General features: G+C 38.7%; 1 protein-coding gene across 2 annotated transcripts in view; it reads left to right on the top strand.

Moving 5' to 3' along the window:
• Positions 1–19,228, top strand: part of FBXL7 (F-box and leucine rich repeat protein 7) — a 333,720-nt gene that overhangs the window by 304,535 nt on the left and 9,957 nt on the right. Inside the window, exons 2-3 of one of the 2 annotated variants that reach the window (XM_073630857.1) lie at positions 9,818–9,987; positions 15,602–16,213. In XM_073630857.1, coding sequence (XP_073486958.1) covers positions 15,616–16,213 — 598 coding nt within the window. In that variant the 5' untranslated portion in view covers positions 9,818–9,987; positions 15,602–15,615. The remainder of the gene's footprint in view (positions 1–9,817; positions 9,988–15,601; positions 16,214–19,228) is intronic. The other variant, XM_073630856.1, reaches the window with a different exon arrangement.

Here is a 19,228-nt window from a genome sequence, read left to right as displayed (position 1 = left end):
GTCTAGGAGCAGGGGACAGCTTAGTGCCAGTGCAAAGCAGCCAGAAGCACCCCCATCTAAAAATTGCTTGCACATGATTAGATGATGGAAGTCAATAGAGCTTCTGCTCATTTACTAATCTTTGGAGCAACTGCTCTTGCAGAGTGTAACTGCATTTTGCAAAGTGTATAGTCTATTTGCCATTAGTAAATCAACTCCAATGTGTCAGTGGGGGAGATGTATCTACCTTGATTGTGTGGATGGAAGAATCCACTCGTTTTTGGCTAAACAAAAAAAGTGAACCAACTATGATTAACGTAAAGCTAAATCTCTTGGTCCCCAGTACAGAGAGATCAATTACAATAAGAGGACTGAAGCAGGCTGAGAATTCCATTAAATCTAAATACACTTTTAAAATTCATTGGATTGTGATGGTGGATTCATTACTACTTCATCATTATGAAATTTAGGGATGAGCTCAGGTGTTCCCCCGTTTGCCAAACAGCGAATGTTATGGAGCGCTCCATATGGCACTGCAAGATCGCAGTGCATTGATGTCTGATGATTGGCCGAAGCATGCACCTGACCTGCATGCTTTTGTCAATAACACGGCGCTTTGCTGTGAGAGCCATAATTGGCCAAAGGCAGGGTGCCTTTGGCCAATCATGGCTCAGGGGGACTAAGTCCACATAGCGGCCATGTGTGTATATATATATATATATATATATATATATATATATATATATATATATACACACACACACAAAGTCTAATATATTAAGGGGAACCCCGTGCCAAAATAAAAAAAATGACGTGGGAGTCCCCCCAAAAATCCATTCCAGGCCCTTCAGGTCTGGTATGGATTTTAAAGGGAACCCTGCGCCTAAATAAAAAAAAATGGCATGGGGTCCACCCAAAACCCATACCAGACTCTTATTCACCACAGCCAAGAGACAGCAGTCGGTGGGATTCCTCCCATGGAGGCGGAGCTTTTTTTTTTTCTATATTTCGGGTCCGTTGGGTGCTGTGATTGAAGATGGATGGACATCGCAGGACACTTTTTTTTCGTTTAATAAAGGAATTGTCAAAAACTCTCTCCTGTCATTTTTTTTTTTTTTGGTGAATGGGTTGGGGTACAAATACCCCATACCCATTCACATAGGGGGGTGGGATCTGGGGGGTTTCCAGATTCCGATAAGCCCCCCCACCCGCAGACCCCCAAAACCACCGGGCAAGGGTTGTGGGGATGAGGACCTTGTCCCCATCAACATGGGGACAAGATGGGGACAAGGTGCCAAAGCACCCTCCCCATGTTGAGGGCAAGTGGCCTGGTATGGTTCAGGGGGGGCACTCGCTCGTCCCCCCCTTTTCTGGCCTGCCATGGCTGCTTGCTCGGATAAGGGTCTGGTATGGATTTTGGTGGGGACCCCCAACGCCATTTTTTTATTTTGGTGCGGGGTTCCCCTTAATATCCATTCCAGACCTGAAGGGCCTGGTATGGACTGGGGGCGGACCGCACACAGTTTTTTTCAATTTTTTTTATCTATATTGCCGTGAGCCAGCAATACATTACAGCCACAAGCAATTTTAAATGACATTTTTTCCTTTAGAAATGTCATTTTGCTGCAGTACTGTAATAAACATTGGAAAGAACGCTACTTTACATGCAGACCAAGGGGACCCCCAGGCACGATGTTTAAAGGAATATTTCATTTTTATTGTTTCACTTTAAGCATTATTAAAATCACTGCTCCTGAAAAAACTGCATTTTTCAAACTCTTTTTTTTGCATTGATACATGTCCCCTGGGGCAGTACCCGGGTCCCCAAACATTTTTTATGGCAATAACTTGCATATAAGCCTTTAAAATTAGCACTTTTGATTTTTCATGTTCGTGTCCCATAGACTTTAATGGTGTTCGCATGTTTACACAAATTTTTTGTCTGTTGGCATGTTCTGGTGTGAACTGAACTGGGGGGTGTTCGGCTCATCCCTAATGAAATATAATGGACAAAAAAAATATATATAATTATATTTTTATGTTCATTATATGCTTTATTAGAGCAAGACAGTTATTTTAAAATGAAAACCACTGGATGTAATAAAACAATGTTATTGTCATGATTTGTAAATGGAATTTCTAAAAATACAAACTGTATTTTGTTCCAGCATTGTTAATGCAGTTTGTTACATTTTTATTTCCCCTGTGATTATTTTGATACACTATTTACAGTGTGTCTGTTGTTGACAATCTATTTGTCTGGCTCCATAATTTTATGGAAAACCGTGTTTTCCAACATTTATGTACTTGTAAATCAATCAAGTCGTAAAATGCAGCCTTTACCCTAACTGGCTTCTGAAATGCTGGAAAGGCATTCAGTAGTGTTCCTTTCAAATTACCTTGCTCTTTTGCAGTGGTCATTTTGCATGGACTTGTAGTTTCTACAGTGGGAACATCCAAAATATATGGAACCCCAATCACTAAAATTCTTTAACATTGTAATATTTTTAAATCTGAGGTTTTCATTAAAATCCTACCTGGTGATCTTGCCATGGAGGTCCTTGTTCGGGCACTGATCAGGCATCCTTCCCTAGATTGCATGCATTTAGACATGAATTGACTACAAAAGGACTACAGAAGATTATCAGTACAGGGATGCAACAAAAGTGAAAAAAATAAGAATCTTTTACTTTAGAGAAAATGTCAATTTTGTATGACGTGAAGTGGTTTAGCAAGTAAATGGCTTTCAGTTAAGGTTTAAATCTACTTTCAGTAAAAGAAAAATCTAATTTGTTGCCGTGAACAGCAGTGGTGTTTTTGCTCTTTAATTGTACACGGTTCAACTAAGAAATCTGTCTCACAATGGTATTCAATGTAATTCTTAGATATCGCATAATAAAACCTCCACTCCATCTGCATACCATATGTCTGGGGCGAGCTTTAGCATAATTTTTAGTTTATTGGGCTAAACTTACTGGACTGAAGCCTGTAGACACTCAAACCATTATAAACTAAGCCCCGCCCCCATCTTGCACACATCTCCTTTGCACTTTTAGCTTTATGCATCTCGTAAATAGCAAAATACTGGTATGGTTTCAGGGTAAGCTTATTCCCCTTTGTATTTTGCTTCTGTAACTGTTGTTACTCTTGTTTGAAAAAACAAAATAAAACTTGTAACACTTACTATATATATATATATATATATATATATATATATATATATATATATATATATATATATATATATATATATACGGTATATATATATATATATATATATACGGTATATATATATCTATATACGGCTCATACAATCTGGCAGATTTTTTTACAGAACACAGGCACAGGGACAATTATTATAACGGTACAGAGCAGATAGGAGTATTTAATAGAAGTTACGAGAGCAGCGGGGGGAAGCGGCGGGCGGGCACTGGTACGAGCAGAGAGGGGAGGGAGGAGGAGGTGGGAGAAGGACAAAGGAGACAGATAGCAGGCTATGGATGATGGAATCACGCAAACTGAGTACGGTGTCAGCGCTCAGCAGCCATGATTATCATGGTCAGTTTGCAGAGTTCCATCCCAAAGCTTACAGTTTAAAATTGGCCGTACATGGATTGAAATTCAGCAAGTTCAGCAGGAACCCAGCTGAATTTCAATCCATGTATGGCCATAAAAAGAAATTAGAGAGAGCACACCACTCCCTCAGCAAGGTAAGAACAACAACAAAACAATATTTATAAAAATTATTAAATTTATTACAAAAGTTCATCAATTAAAAATTCACAGTAATGACATTTGGTCATAGAGGAGACCAGTGATCAATACAGCAAAAACATTTGGTCATAACTTGTTTGACCATAGTTGACACTTAATACACAGGATACAACAGATGCTTGTATATTTATATATCTTTTTATATCAGGAATGTGGATGTGTCGGATGTCTCTAGAAACTGTCCAACATACTGTGTATGTATGTGTATATATATATATATATATATATATATATATATATATATATATATATATATATATAATCCGTGTATGGCCATTTCTGTTCGAGAGGAGTTGATCTAATGATTAACTCCTCCTGAACAGGACCGTTAAGCCTTGTAAACACGGGGGGCAGAATTGACTGGAGACATTTGCCAGTACAAAAAATACTGGCCGACATTCTGCCCGTGTGTATGTCGGTCTGTCCGACAGAAGCTGGCCGCTTATATCAGATGTGCATGCTGGAAAACCAGCAGCCAACCGACTCTCGATCAGTGCTCTCAGCCAATAGCAGAGAGCGCTGATCGGAGTGTTCTGGTGGGGGGTCATCCCCCTGTCAGAACATAACAGCTCAGCGGGGGAGATCGCTAGACTAACCAAAAAACTGTAGTGTGTACCAGGCTTTACTTTTGCTCAATCAGCGCTTGCAGCCAATCGACAGTGGAAAGTTCCTTTCGTCAGAATACAGTGTCTTAGTGGGGAGGATTCCTCTATCCACCGTGACTCTGTGGATGGAGGAATCCATTTGTTAAAAAAATTATACATCTATGCCCAGTGATTTCCACTTACCCACCATTATCCTGCCAACATTAAAGCTAAACAGTAATGGTTTTTGGTCATATTTATTTGGTAAGTTTTGGTTAGAGTACAGAAGTAATAAAATCCATGTTTTGTTTTTCTTTTTTGTTTTTGTTTTTAATCTTTATTTGCTGTCTGTTTTTCATTGGTGAAATGTCCCTTCCTTTCATGTCTCAGGGACACAACAGGAAGTGAGTAAAACATTTTCCAAAGTGAGAGGATATTCCTTGGACAGCTGATCCTCTATTCCAGGAATGGCCACCATGGCAAATTAATCAATGAATTTCCCAACCAGAAAATTCTTGTTCGCAAACAGCTTTAATCCTTCCTTACACTATCCAAAAAAAAAGTCTAGGGGTCAAGATACAATTTACTATATGATAAAGCATTTCCAGAACATTATAAGATGAAACAATCAGCGCCACAAGTAAAAAGTATTGTGATGTTTAAATAAGATAACCTAATGATAAACGTGCACAGCTGCTAAACATTCCAAGTGGTACACCACACTGATATCAAAATGGATAGTAAATAAATAAATGTAGCGCTATGTGTAAAATTATAAATATAAAGTGCAAATCTCTAAAATAAATAAATCCTACATATAAATGAATAGCCCAAAAAATGAAGAAATAAAACATGAAAAACTCTTCTTGTAATCAGTGTATCCACACAATTCCACCACAGTGATTGTTCGTCCTCAAAAGGAGTGCACACCACCACCAGTAAAAATGTGCGCTCACCTCCCAGATGAGTCAAAACTCATATGCGGATCTCCCCACGAGCTCTTTGCTCTCACTTCCTCTTCCCAATCAATGGTGGGTAATCCAGATGGCTCTTTTCTTAATGGTAACTCAGCTCATTAATATCCAAAGAAACGTATCATCTCCCAGCTTGGCTCAAGATTCCATGAGTTCAGGACATGTAAATATTAAGTATAGAGACCATAGTGTTCTCTGTATACAAGTTTATTCAAAACCCCCAAACAGACAACTTGCACTTACAAGATAAAAACTTTCAAAATCACATAAAAACCTCCAGAGTAGCACCGCCGTGTCCACATACACAGTGCCTGGCTGAACGTCTCCTCCCTGCATCGTATAACCCCCTAGGAGAAGCGCTCTCCCGGGGGGGGGACCAGCCACATTTCTATCAGTGTGTGTGTGGCCATTCCTGCTTGACAGGGGTTGATCAAACTATCAGGGACATGTTGAAAAACATTTCTCCATTAGTGGTTGCAGCCACTGGTCAGTGTATTGTGACGGCTACTGGTGCAGCTGTCAGAATACAATGTCTAGGCAGGGGGATTCCTCCTTTCAGCTGGTTTGTGTGGATGAGTGAATGAAAAACTAACAGTATATGGCCAACTTATGCACATGGATGGTGAGAAGCATAAAAAATGCTGGGCATAAAAATCCAAGCATGTTCCTGCTCCCAGGCAGCTGAAGATGCTGCGCACAGCCTTCCATATAAATGAGTGGCTTAATGTTTCTATATTCTTGTAAACCATGGCATGTGCCCACAATGCATTTCCTGGATGCAGAAGTTTGGCCATCAGAAAATACATTGTACACTTGTGTGCATGTAAATGGTGATGCAAAAAAGCATCAGTGTACAGCTGTGTACAGCCATTAACTAGTAGGGCTGGCTTTACAACCCAACTGAGGCCCATGGGCACAGGAAAATGCCTGAAATTTTATGCCTAGCAATTTTAATGTCCATCACCATTCTTGTGCATGAGGTCTTCCACTGGGAGAATGCAATACCTCAGTTTTTAAATAGATTTATACCAATATAATGCTACGCTATCCAAATGTAATCATATGGTAATCGTACTAAATCCTAATTGATACTGACTGCAGTTAAATAGTGGTGGTGAGATATTCCATTCCTATGTAAAAAATATAGTGAACATAATAATGCAATCTAATGCGATTAAAAGTTGCGCTCATAATTAAAAATTGCAATCCTATGCTATACTCCCAATGGCAATCTGTGTAGCATACACTCCTCTATATACACTGAAAACTCATTTATTATCCTCTATATACACTGAAAACTCATTTATTCAGGGAAGCCTATCCCACACCCACATAACTGTCCCTGAGCCACCCCCATCAAATCATTCTTTTCAGCTATTACCTTTTGTACCACCACCCCCTCCCTTTAGAATGTAAGCTCTACAAGCAGGGCCCTCCTGTACCTTTTGTATTGAACTGTACTGTAATTGTGTTGCCCCCCTTATACATTGTAAAGCGCTGCGTAAACTGTTGGCGCTATATAAATCTCGTATAATAATAATAATAGTAATACACATGTTGCATTTATATGCAATAGAGAAATTTGCAACCCTGTGCGATGTTTGCGATAAATGCGATAATTGCAGTGACAACCTGTAATTTACATAAATCTATATAAAAGTGCATCAATATACAATAATCAATATAGAAATAAAGTGACCCGTGTTTAAAGTGCTCTTGTGCCAAACTAATTCATGCATTAATCTGTGTCCACAGAATCGCAACATAAAGTCCATCCATAACTACTCCATTCTTCTGGTATTCATTGCAGATGATAAAACAGATGATAAAACAATAAAGTGCTCGTGTCCACTCTTGTGCTCCCCCTTTGGTGTATTCACTCACCTTAGAGCGTGTGACCTTGCACCTAAGCTCGGTCAAAACACTCTTTTAATCCACCTCTGGGTATATGGTCAGCATTTAGATCCTTGGATGGTTGCTTGCAACAATATTCATATGGAAAACAGAGGAAACTGGATAGTGTATTACCGTTGTAAAAGTTTTATTCAAAATGACAATATTCCCTATATTAGGGTATTCACATTTAATAGGTGCTATGTAAAAAGCCAAACAAATATAAAGACGTTGGAATGGTGTGTCCTCTCCTGCTCTGAGAACACTCCACTGTCTCGCAAATCGTCCTGTCCCCTCCCCAACATGTGTCAATACCAGGAAATAACGTATCTTTCTCAGGGGGAAATCTATTGGACAGTTGAGATGTCAATTATTTTATAGTGTCGTTGTGGCCATTTTGTTGAAGACCGTGGACATTCTATAGTTTATTGTAAGCTCGTGGCCATTTTCTGATAGCTCAGAACACTCTACGCTACCCATACTGCACGCCGTGTGTTGTGACCAAGCACAGTAACACACAGTGGCATAATAACATCAGTTTATAATGGCTTATAAGGTGCTCATCAGCCTAAAATTTGCCTATATATCCCTTTACAGATTACATTCAAGACGGTATGTAAGGAGAAGGACACATAGTCACGGCAACACTAACATAAAATATATAAAAAAAATAAAACAGTATCATTGAAAACAACAACATCCAAACCACCTCATCTGCCATCTGCCCATACTACATCATTCTGCAAAGTGTCATTAGCTCATAATGTTTTAATTAACCAAATTCTCCAAATAACATCATCATTACCTATATGACAACTCATGCAGAATAAATGACAGGTAAATGCATGTGTAGCAACGTGCGGGAATGTATGCACAAACACACACATCCACACTAGCCCACCCCTAAATTATGTACCATCAAAGACCAACCTATTTTATTGCATAATCGATCTACTAAAAAAAATTGAATTGATAATAAAACAATCTATATACATTCATATAAAATTTCACTCTAAAAGCCAGAAGCTGCCTAATACCAACCTACGTGTACATGCGTAAAACGACCTACATGCACAGATATGAAAGCCGAAAACGGCCTAATACCAACATACATGCACATAACAACCCAGTACCTAATGCACATATGCTACTATATAATAGGCCCTACACAGCTGTAAGAACATCATAACAATATACAAAATTCATAGAAGAAAATATAGATACATATATTAAAAGGACCATCAACACACTTTGCCACCCCTCATTAACCCCCATATAACATCCTTCAAAGTATAACGATGAAAGAAAAAGTAGGAAAAAGGATGATCACCATTTACACATATGGATATGTACCGACCCTATACCAGGTACTAATCACAAGAGCCCTAATGTGCACCATATCCAAACATCATCTGCCTGGATCAATCTAAATGGGCATGGGAGATCTCTATCCCTCATTGGCTCTATAATTGCCAACTTAAATCTGTTGTAACCCAATTCCCAACCATAATAAATATGACCCAGATGGAGTGCCTTTAACTATTACTAAGAAAACACTTAAGGTCAAACTCTTTGTTTAACCCCCCCAGTGCCAAGGATCCCAATTGATAAATCCACCAGAATTCTTTTTTGCTGATCTCTCTTATATAATTGGACCCTCTCCAGTGTCTTTTAGGGGCTTCCATGCCCCAAAATAGCATCCCTACTGTATTCTGATTGTGGACATCCCGAAAATGTACTGATAAATGATGTTTCTCAAAGCCCTTTTGGATATTTCTAATATGCTCTTCCATCCGAACTTTTAGTGCCCTTTTGGTTCTTCCTACATACAGTAAGTTATAAAATGCTCATGTAACATATACTGCCCCAATCATATCTCATGAGGTGAAGTCTCTAATCGTATGTAGGTGCTGGGTTTTTGGGTTAACAAAACTTTTAACCTTTCTATTATTTGGAACCCTAATACAACTATAGCACCTATCACATCCATAGAAGCCTTTACCATCTAAAAACATCTTAGGTATAGGTGTGGGTGGCTCAACAATGTTGTGTACCAGGTTATCCCTCATGTTCGGTGCACGCTTGTAGACAATTCTTGGTTTATCTGACAGACTATCCTTTAGGTGTATATCCTGCTTCAATACCCCCCAATATTTGCTAATGATCTTTTCCACCTCTCTGTTTTGTAAATTATAGTCCAACACAATGCAAGTGCCTATCTGGTCGTTACTACTGTCACTTACTTCCTTATCTACTAAAAGTTGTTCTCTTTCTATACTTCTAACTTTATCTTTCTCTGTCTTGAGAAAATCTAATTGGTAACCCTTCTCATTGAACATTTCCATTAATTTATCTGTTTGCATCTCAAAGTCGCCATTATTTGTACAGTTCTTTTTAATACACATAAATTGCCCTCTGGGTATGTTATTAATTCATGTCCTGAAGTGGCAACTAGATGTGGGGATGTATGAATTCCAGTCTGTGGCCTTAAAATATGTTTTCATTTCTAAACCTGGGTGTACTTTTAATCTCTAGATCAAGAAAGTGTATGACTTCACTACTAATGTCCCATGAAAGCATAATATTACACTCATTTTTGTTCATATTCTGCAGAAAGCCTTCCAAATCTGCCTTGGACCCCTTCCATATTATCAAAATATCATCAATAAAACGCCTGTAAAGTAAAATCCTCGAATCCATATTGTACAAAACAACCTCCTCCTGTACAGATTGGCGATGCTTGGCGCAAATTTTGCGCCCATGGCGAGGCCTTTTATTTGGAGGTAGGTGGTGTTTTTGTACCAAAAATAATTATGTTTTAAACAAAAATTGAAACATTTCAAAATAAAGTTACGTAATCTTCTTTCCATATGGATATTCTTTTTTAAGGCCCATTTAACTGCTTCGGATGTGATCAATACTAGCGGCTGTCCTTTAATCATTAGGTCGCCAAGACTTTTTGTTTTTTAGATTAATTCAAATAGATTCCAATACTAAGAAATTGTCACAGTTAAACAGCTCAATCTTCAGGACTAACACTTACGTTCCCCCTAGTAATACTGTTTAGAGTATATGTGCTTATACTACAAATTACAGACATGTTAAATTAAAGTCAATTGGGTAGGCGTTCTGTGTTTACTGGATTGCATTAAAAGTGTGTTAGCTTTTATTTATTGCTTGAAATGGCTCTCTATTGTACATTAGATTTAGCTATTGCCACCTTTATATGTGCATTGGACAACAAATGCAACCTAAATCTTTTCAATTAAGAATTGTACATTTTCCCCAGAGTACAATCCTGGATTGATTGATGGATTGAACTGTAGTTACTGCATGAAGTTAATGAACAGTGAATATGTACAGATGTGCCTAACCTGAGTAGTAATCCAGAAACCTCTAAACTGGAGACAGGCCACCCAGGAGCTTATTTTGACACAGAGAATTATTGGACAGTAAGTGAGATGATAGGTCTGGAGGCTTAGCTACATTTATACATATGATCCTTATGTTATCTCTCCTGCTATGCCCCTGAAGAAATTCTCCAGGTTAATGTCAGTAGCTGTCACAAAGATCATAAAACAGCTTGCTCAGATATTTACCCCATCACTGACAGTTTGACAAGAGAGACACTGTTGGGGATTGTTAAAGACTTGTTTAATGATTTAGGGGAAAAATTTTGTTTATTTTCTTGTTTTACGGTAAATGAATATCTACCGAAGACTGAGGTTACAGTCTGCTGACAATGTATGCAGATTTATATTCATTTATAGCTTTGTCATCATTTCAGTCTAACCTATCCACAGTAAACGCATAATCTTCACTCTGAAATATATTGTTAATCCCAGGTGTCATGGAAGAAATCTTACACCAGCAAGCAGGATTACAACCTACTAGTAATTTTTATAAGTATTCAGGAAACAGATCTTCCAATGGGACCTACACCTTTGATGCAAGGGTTTTATTAAGAAACCTCACTTTACTCCCACTTTGTAAGGATTCATTATAAATAAATATTGCAGTACAGTTTTTGTTTTATAATAAATGTTTGTGGAGATATAAAATTGGTGCTGAAACATCATTTAAAAATGAAACATCTTTAAATATACAATGATTTAACTAACTAAATATGAAGTGTGATCCCACTACATTGTAATATTGATATTAAAAAAGATCTGTGGCCACACTGGTAAAGTTATGTTTATATTTTTATGCCCATTTTTGCCATAAAATGTATTTATTATCTGTGAATTACCAGACTTTGTATTTGAAAACACTTGCAGTTTCTCCCAGTACAGAATTGTCTGTGACCACTCTGTACGGATGCTCCCGTGAATTAAAGCAGTGAAGCTACTGTCACTCCCCATGTCTTATGTACCATAGCAATAAATGAAATCAGGCCATACCCTAGTAGAATTTCATTCTAAATTTTTCATTTTTAATAATGCCTGTTCGATTTTATAATCACTAGTGGGGTCAAAAAGACATTCATTTCTTCTACCTCAATGATGAGAAAATTCAAATAAGCAGGATGGAAATTTTTTCTTGAACACATTTCTAACAGTGTATATGGTGCTCATTTGGGAAAATAAACTCCTTCCAAAATCGAATGTTCAAAGCAAATGACGTGAAGTGATTTCGGACGACATTTGTCAAGTTATCAACTGTACTGTAAATTCTCATATGAATGTTCACACGAATATTTGACCAAATATTAATTTGAAAATCTACCAGTGTATGGCCAGCTTTACAGGCCCTGACTTAAGTGGTCCATAGATAGTGTGGTTTCCTGAATCCCTTAACCAGTCCAGTGCCTTTATTACTACTCTGCAGCCAGAAAGTTTCTTCAACTGAAACTGAATCCAGTAAAAGGAGTATGTAGTATGTTGATGACTTTTTTAGAAAAAATACAAGACGCTAGTTAGATTATATGGCATTTTGTAGGTGGCTGCAGTTCATATATTTTGTGGCACAGTGGCTAGGTGATTATCACTTTCCTCACTTTCCCTTTGCAGACCACGGAGTCACCGAATTGCCACCAAAGAAACTATTTGCAGTTCTCCCCTTGTGTGTTTGTTTCTTGCACATCCCAAAGCATAATGACAGGTTGGTTGGTTTCAATCCAAAACTGACCCATGTGTGTGTGTCACTATGTGTGACTTTGGTAAGGAAGGATGTCAAATTACAGCGTTTTATGGAAGTGTATATAACATAAACATATATAACATAAACAAATGAGCCTACCAAACTGTATGCAGTTAACAAAACCTGACAAGGCCATACATCAAAAAGTATCTAAAGGTTACTTGTTCAAAAAATGAAAATGAAAAGGTGAAAGAGTTAATCAATACGTGCAAGCAGATGTATTATATTAATATACAGTGGGGACGGAAAGTATTCAGACCCCCTTAAATTTTTCACTCTTTGTTATATTGCAGCCATTTGCTAAAATCATTTAAGTTCATTTTTTTCCTCATTAATGTACACACAGCACCCCATATTGACAGAAAAACACAGAATTGTTGACATTTTTGCAGATTTATTAAAAAAGAAAAACTGAAATATCACACGTTTCTAAGTATTCAGACCCTTTGCTGTGACACTCATATATTTAACTCAGGTGCTGTCCATTTCTTCTGATCATCCTTTAGAGTTCTACACCTTAATTTGAGTCCAGCTGTGTTTGATTATACTGATTGGACTTGTTCAGGAAAAATATAAGACCTTACAGCTCACAGTGCATGTCAGAGCAAATGAGAATCATGAGGTCAAAGGAACTGCCTGAAGAGCTCAGAGACAGAATTGTGGCATGGCACAGATCTGTTTAAGGTTACAAAAAAATTTCTGCTGCACTTAAGGTTCCTAAGAGCACAGTGGCCTCCATAATCCTTAAATGGAAGACGTTTGGGATGACCAGAACCCTTCTTAGAGCTGAACGTCCAGCCAAACTGAGCTATCGGGGGAGAAGAGCCTTGGTAAGAGAGGTAAAGAAGAACCCATGGATCACTGTGGCTGAGCTCCAGAAATGCAGTCGGGAGATGAGAGAAAGTTGTAGAAAGTCAACCATTACTGCAGCCCTCCACCAGTCGGGCCTTTATGGCAGAGTGGCCCGACAGAAGCCTCTCCTCAGTGCAAGAAACATGTAAGCCCGCATGGAGTTTGCTAAAAAAACACCTGAAGGACTCCAAGATGGTGAGAAATAAGATTCTCTAATCTGAACTTTTTGGCCTTAATTCTAAACAGCTAAAATAACAAAGAAGTGGCTTCACAACAACTCCATGACTGTTCTTGAATGGCCCAGCCAGAGCCCTGACTTAAACCCAATTGAGCATCTCTGGAGAGACCTACAAACGGCTGTCCACCAATGTTTACCATCCAACCTGACAGAACTGGAGAGGATCTGCAAGGAGGAATGGCAGAGGATCCCCAAATCCAGGTGTGAAAAACTTGTTGCATCTTTCCCAAAAAAGACTCATGGCTGTATTAGATCAAAAGGGTGCTTCTACTAAATACTGAGCAAAGGGTCTGAATACTTAGGACCATGTGATATTTCAGTTTTTCTTTTTTAATAAATCTGCAAAAATGTCAACAATTCTGTGTTTTTCTGTCAATATGGGGTGCTGTGTGTACATTAATGAGGAAAAAAAATGAACTTAAATGATTTTAGCAAATGGCTGCAATATAACAAAGAGTGAAAAATTTAAGGGGGTCTTAATACTTTCCGTCCCCACTGTATATCATATATATCAAAGCTTACACAGGTTTAACTATTTTCTCTTCTACTTCACAATGGACAATGCTCAGGTCTGGTGATTAGTCGCTCAGTACTGACCTCTTCATCCTGGTAGGAGGTCACATACTCCTCCATACTTGGAAGGATCAGGTATTTACTGAGATCACCAGTGGAGTAAATGAGTGACGGGGGAGCATGGAGAAGGTAAGAGTGGATTTGGGGGGGGGCAAGTTGGTTTGTGTTGCTTTGTTCTAAACTGGCAAAGTGATAGATTATCTTAGAATGTTTCTAATTTTAAAGGGTAAGTTCACCTTTACAGAAAAATCTGTAAGGTGAACTTACACAGGACATCCTCTTCACCCCCCCTCACAGTCCCGCTGACCTGGAGCGTGGCAATCTCCCGCTATGAGCCCTTGTATAGCCGCATCACTGATGGGGCTTAGAAATCCCCTCAGCATAATCTCCTAAACGTACCACATCAGGAGGTACGTATAGGGGCATTTTAATTGGTTGGCGCCGACGAATCAGAACCCGCTTAGCCTGTCTTGTCCACGCGGGCGAAGAGGAGAGAAAGCTGCAGTGATTTCAAATCCCCCGACTGGTAAAGCTGCTGTACGATCTATCAGAATGTGAGATCGCTGCACTCCAGGTTAGCAGGACCGGGTGCGATGGGGAGGGGGTCCAGTTTAAGTTCACCTTACGGATTTTCTGTAAAGGTGAACTTACACTTTAAATAGTAGGCATTAATATTAAGTAATCATAAAATATTAGGTATTCATATGAACACAATGCTGTCTCCGCTAATCTCAATATATATTTTACAACATTAGCATGTTATGTACTATGTTGCACTGCAATACTATCGATTGTAGCTGTGAGCAGAGGTGTACTTTATATACAGTACTTATCTATTTCAGTTGCTTGCTCTTTTATCAGTTAAAGTGGTTGAAACCCTAAAAAAAAGAAGATATCTTGTTCCCTTATAGCAGGTTAAACAGCACAGTGTTTGTGCTGTCTAACCTTTCCCTCGTTAAGCTGTATAAAGCCTGGTTATCCTGCCAGTTTCTGTGTCCCCCTTGGTGTGCTGACCACATTAATTAGGGCTTGGTCAGTTTACGTATCTCCGTCATCCGTTGATCTACTCTCTCCCCCTTCCTCCCTGCCTGTCAGCTCGTGTGTGTGTGAAAATTTTTACTGCCTGTCCCTTTTTTTTATCCCGCCCTAACACATTGTGTAAGTGTTTGTTGAAAATGAAGCCTCTAAATACCTTTTTTCAGATCACTCCCGGCCGCTCTCCTCTCCCATCTAAGGAATACAGTGGGAGGGGCTGAGCGGGCAGCACAGCGGTCACATGACCTCCCTGGCTGACGTCAGAGGGAGATCTTGGTCCCTCCCATTGTAGCCTGTATATACGAGTAGGAGAGTGGCCGGGAGTCACGTGACCGGCCAGAAGAGATCTGAAAAAAAAGGTATTTAGAGGCATAGTTTTCAGAAAACACTTACAGTGTGTTATGGCTGGATAAAAGAAAGGGGCTGGCAGTGATTTTTTTTTAAGGTTACAAACACTTTAATGTTGAATTTACAAAATTAACATTTCTATTAAAACTTATCATAGATCAGACCATCAGGCAGCTTCTGATTATATATTTTATATCTCTCTCTTTCAGATTCAGACTTGAGTATGCGAACACTCAGCACACCTAGTCCTGCACTAATATGTCCACAAAACCTACATAGCTTTAAGAATGGAAGAGGATCATCAACATCATCATCATCCATCACAGGAGAGACTGTGGCTATAGTACATTCCCCACCACCTACACGTCTTACTCACCCACTGATACGCCTGGCCTCAAAACATCAAAAGGACCATGCAAATATTGACCGAATGCCAGATCAATGCATAATACAAATATTTTCATATTTACCAACAAACCAGTTATGTCGTTGTACCCAAGTCTGCCGACGCTGGTATAATTTAGCCTGGGACCCTCGACTATGGAGGACTATAAGACTAACTGGTGAAACATTAAGCGTGGACAGGGCCTTAAAGGTACTGACCCGTAGACTTTGTCAAGATACACCCAACGTCTGTCTCATGTTGGAGACAGTAATTGTTAGTGGCTGCAGGCGGCTCACGGATCGAGGGCTATACACCATCGCCCAGTGCTGCCCAGAGCTGAGGAGACTGGAAGTGTCTAATTGTTACAATATCTCAAATGAGGCAGTATTTGATGTGGTATCATTATGCCCAAACCTAGAGCATCTGGATGTGTCAGGTAAAGATAATTTTTGATCTATAATTATATGGCTTTTACAGAAATGAGCTAGCATTAAAAGCATGTAGGATATTTTGATATGTTATTAACCAGCTCAGAGCCACATCCATGCTTGGACATGCATACTGTATTATCCTGGATGCCCACTGGAAAGTAGCCTTAGTCTTTAAGAACTAAACAAAAACCCAGCTTTAGAGTCTTTGGGGTTGATTTACTAAAGGAAAATTGTTATTTTCACGTTGCAATGGAATTTGCCCTTAGGTTAGTAATTGAGGTAAAAATGCACTTTGAAAAGAATACCCAAGGGAAAAAAACTGTATTCTTGCTCACACATGATTGAAGAGAGTTTTACCTCATTAACTAAGCTAAGGGGAAATTGACTTGCAAAGTGAACAGTCTATTTGCCTTTAGTAACAAAACCCCTTTTTTTGAGGATCTTTGAGAATTATTTCACAGCACTTGCAGCTATATAGGCCAGTGACAGCATGTTTAACCACTTCAACCCCAGAAGATTTGGCTGCTGAATGACCGGGCCATTTTTTCAGCACTTCGTCGCTTTAACTGACAATTACGCGGTCGTGTGACGTTGCACCCAAACAAAATTGACGTCCCACAAACAGAGCTTACTTTTGGTGGTATTTGATCGCCTCTGCGGTTTTTATTTTTTGGGCTATGAAATTTTGAAAAAAAAACCCAGAATATTTTGTTTGCTATAATAAATATCCCCAATTTTTTTTTAAAAAAGCAAATTTTTTCTCAGTGTAGGCCAATATGTATTCTTCTATATATTTTTGGTAAAAAAAAAAACACAATAAGCGTATATTGATTGGTTTGCGCAAAAGTTATAGTGTTTACAAAATAGGGGATAGATTTATAGCATTTTTATTATTATTTTTTTACTAGTAATGGGGGTGATCTGTGATTTTTATCAGGACTGCGACATTATGGCGGATACATCAGACACTTTTGACACATTTTTGTGACCATTGGCATTTATACAGCGATCAGTGCTATAAAAATGCATTGATTACTGTAAAAATGTCACTGGCAGGGAAGGGGTTAACACTAGGGGGTGATCAAGGGGTTAACTGTGTTCCCTGTTTGTGTTTCTAACTGTAGGGGGAGGGGACTGACCTACAGGAAGTGATGGATCGTGGTTCCTATCTAATAGGAACTTACGATCTGTCACGCCTAACAGAACAGGGATTTGTGTGTTTACACACACTCGTCCCTGTTCTGCCTCTTGTGCCCGCGATCGCTCTTGGCCGGCAGTCATCGCAACCATCGGCCATGAGCATCGTCACCCCCGCTGTGCAGTGGGCGCGTGCGTGCGCCTGCTATCCCGATTGAAGTGCCAAAATTATGGAATTAAAGTACTTAACTTAACATATTCTTCAACATTAAAACAAGCTTTAACCGCTTGTCGACCAGCCGCCGTCATTATACTGCGGCAGGTCGGCACGATCCCACAAGCCGCCGTAGCTATACGTCGGCTCATGGGATTGTGCCGACCTGCCGCAGTATAATGACAGCGGCTGCTCGGCAAGCGGTTAAAACTTGTTTTAATGTTTAAGAATATGTTAAGTACTTTAATTCCATAGTCTTGGCACTTTAAGTATATAAATATATAATATATATATTTATATATAATATAAATGTATAAATGTGTAAGTTACTGTCTTTTAATATTTCAGATTATTTATTCACAGTAGTTTCTGTTTAGTAAATATGCGAAACAGGTTTTTGAATATAATGTGACTGTGATTTGTGAGCCTCATGTATCCTATTCTAACAGTTATGCAACCAGAGGTGTGTTTACTATACAGCACTTGTGGCTTAGGTGTGGACAGGGTGATATGGTTCAGAACTAACCTTCAAAATGTACAAATTGTGGTATCGCTTTCCTTAATGTGTTTCCTTGGTGTGTCTACCTCTGGAGTGGAGTAAAGATTAGAATTCCTGCGAGAATTTTACATCTTTCTGGGAATCTGATAAAGGGATTTCCCCTCATTTCAGTCACAATGACAATGGTATCACCAGACAGTAGTGCAGGAAAATCTAGCATTCCCCCACTCTACTATAAAAGAAACATTTTTACTTTTGTCTGTGTTGCTGTTTAAGATTTTTTCCTCACTTCCTGCTTGGTGAAACTGTTCTCACTGCAGCAGTGAGTGAGGGCAAATCTCTCTACTGGAGTCTGTTATAGCAGTACAGATCCAACAGAAGTTTTAATCCTATTCTAATCTCAAACTAAAAAAAAAAAAAAAAAAAAAAAAAAACTTGGGTTGCATTATCATTAGTTTTACCTAAAATAATTAAATTACATAATGGATAGAACTAACGAGTAAATCCGGCCACTCGGTATACTCTCCAATGTAAATCTTTATTTGCTACATATCAAATGACACAGTGTACAGACTGCGAACGCATTTTGGCTACTACAGCCTTCCTCATAGCAGGATAATATAGTTAAAAATCATTACCTAAATATCTTCTATACCTGCTCCATAATTAATTACAGAGACGAGATTCAATTAATTAAAAGCAGTTGAAATAAATGACCCAGCATGGAGTAGAACTAACAGAATAATATCCTGCCCAAACATGAAAGATAACTATACACATTCAGAACATCATAAATGTATAGTTGATTTGCATAACCATATAACTATTTCAAAAACAAATCTATATCCAGTCTATTGTTCAGACTGAATGGTGCTCTTTACTGTGTTTAATGTGTTAATTCACCACACCTCCCGTTGTAATAAAATACAATGTGTATCTTCCCCTCTGGGTGAAAAAAGGAAATTAATCTAGATTACCATTATGCATTTCTCTAAAATGTTTTGAAACATTAGATATATTTTTGGTATTTAGGTTGTAGCATCGAAATGTTCAGATGTTCTAAGGGGGCATATGGGAGGTGTGGTGGATTCACATGCTGAACACAAGAGCACTATTCGGTCTGAACAATACTTTGGATATAGATTTGTTTTGGACTAGTTATGTGGCTAT

This window comes from Aquarana catesbeiana, linkage group LG05, assembly GCF_042186555.1.
Source record: "Aquarana catesbeiana isolate 2022-GZ linkage group LG05, ASM4218655v1, whole genome shotgun sequence".
Taxonomy (NCBI): Eukaryota; Metazoa; Chordata; class Amphibia; order Anura; family Ranidae; genus Aquarana; species Aquarana catesbeiana.
Note: the sequence above shows the minus strand (reverse complement) of the source record. Positions and strands in the feature narration are given on the sequence as shown.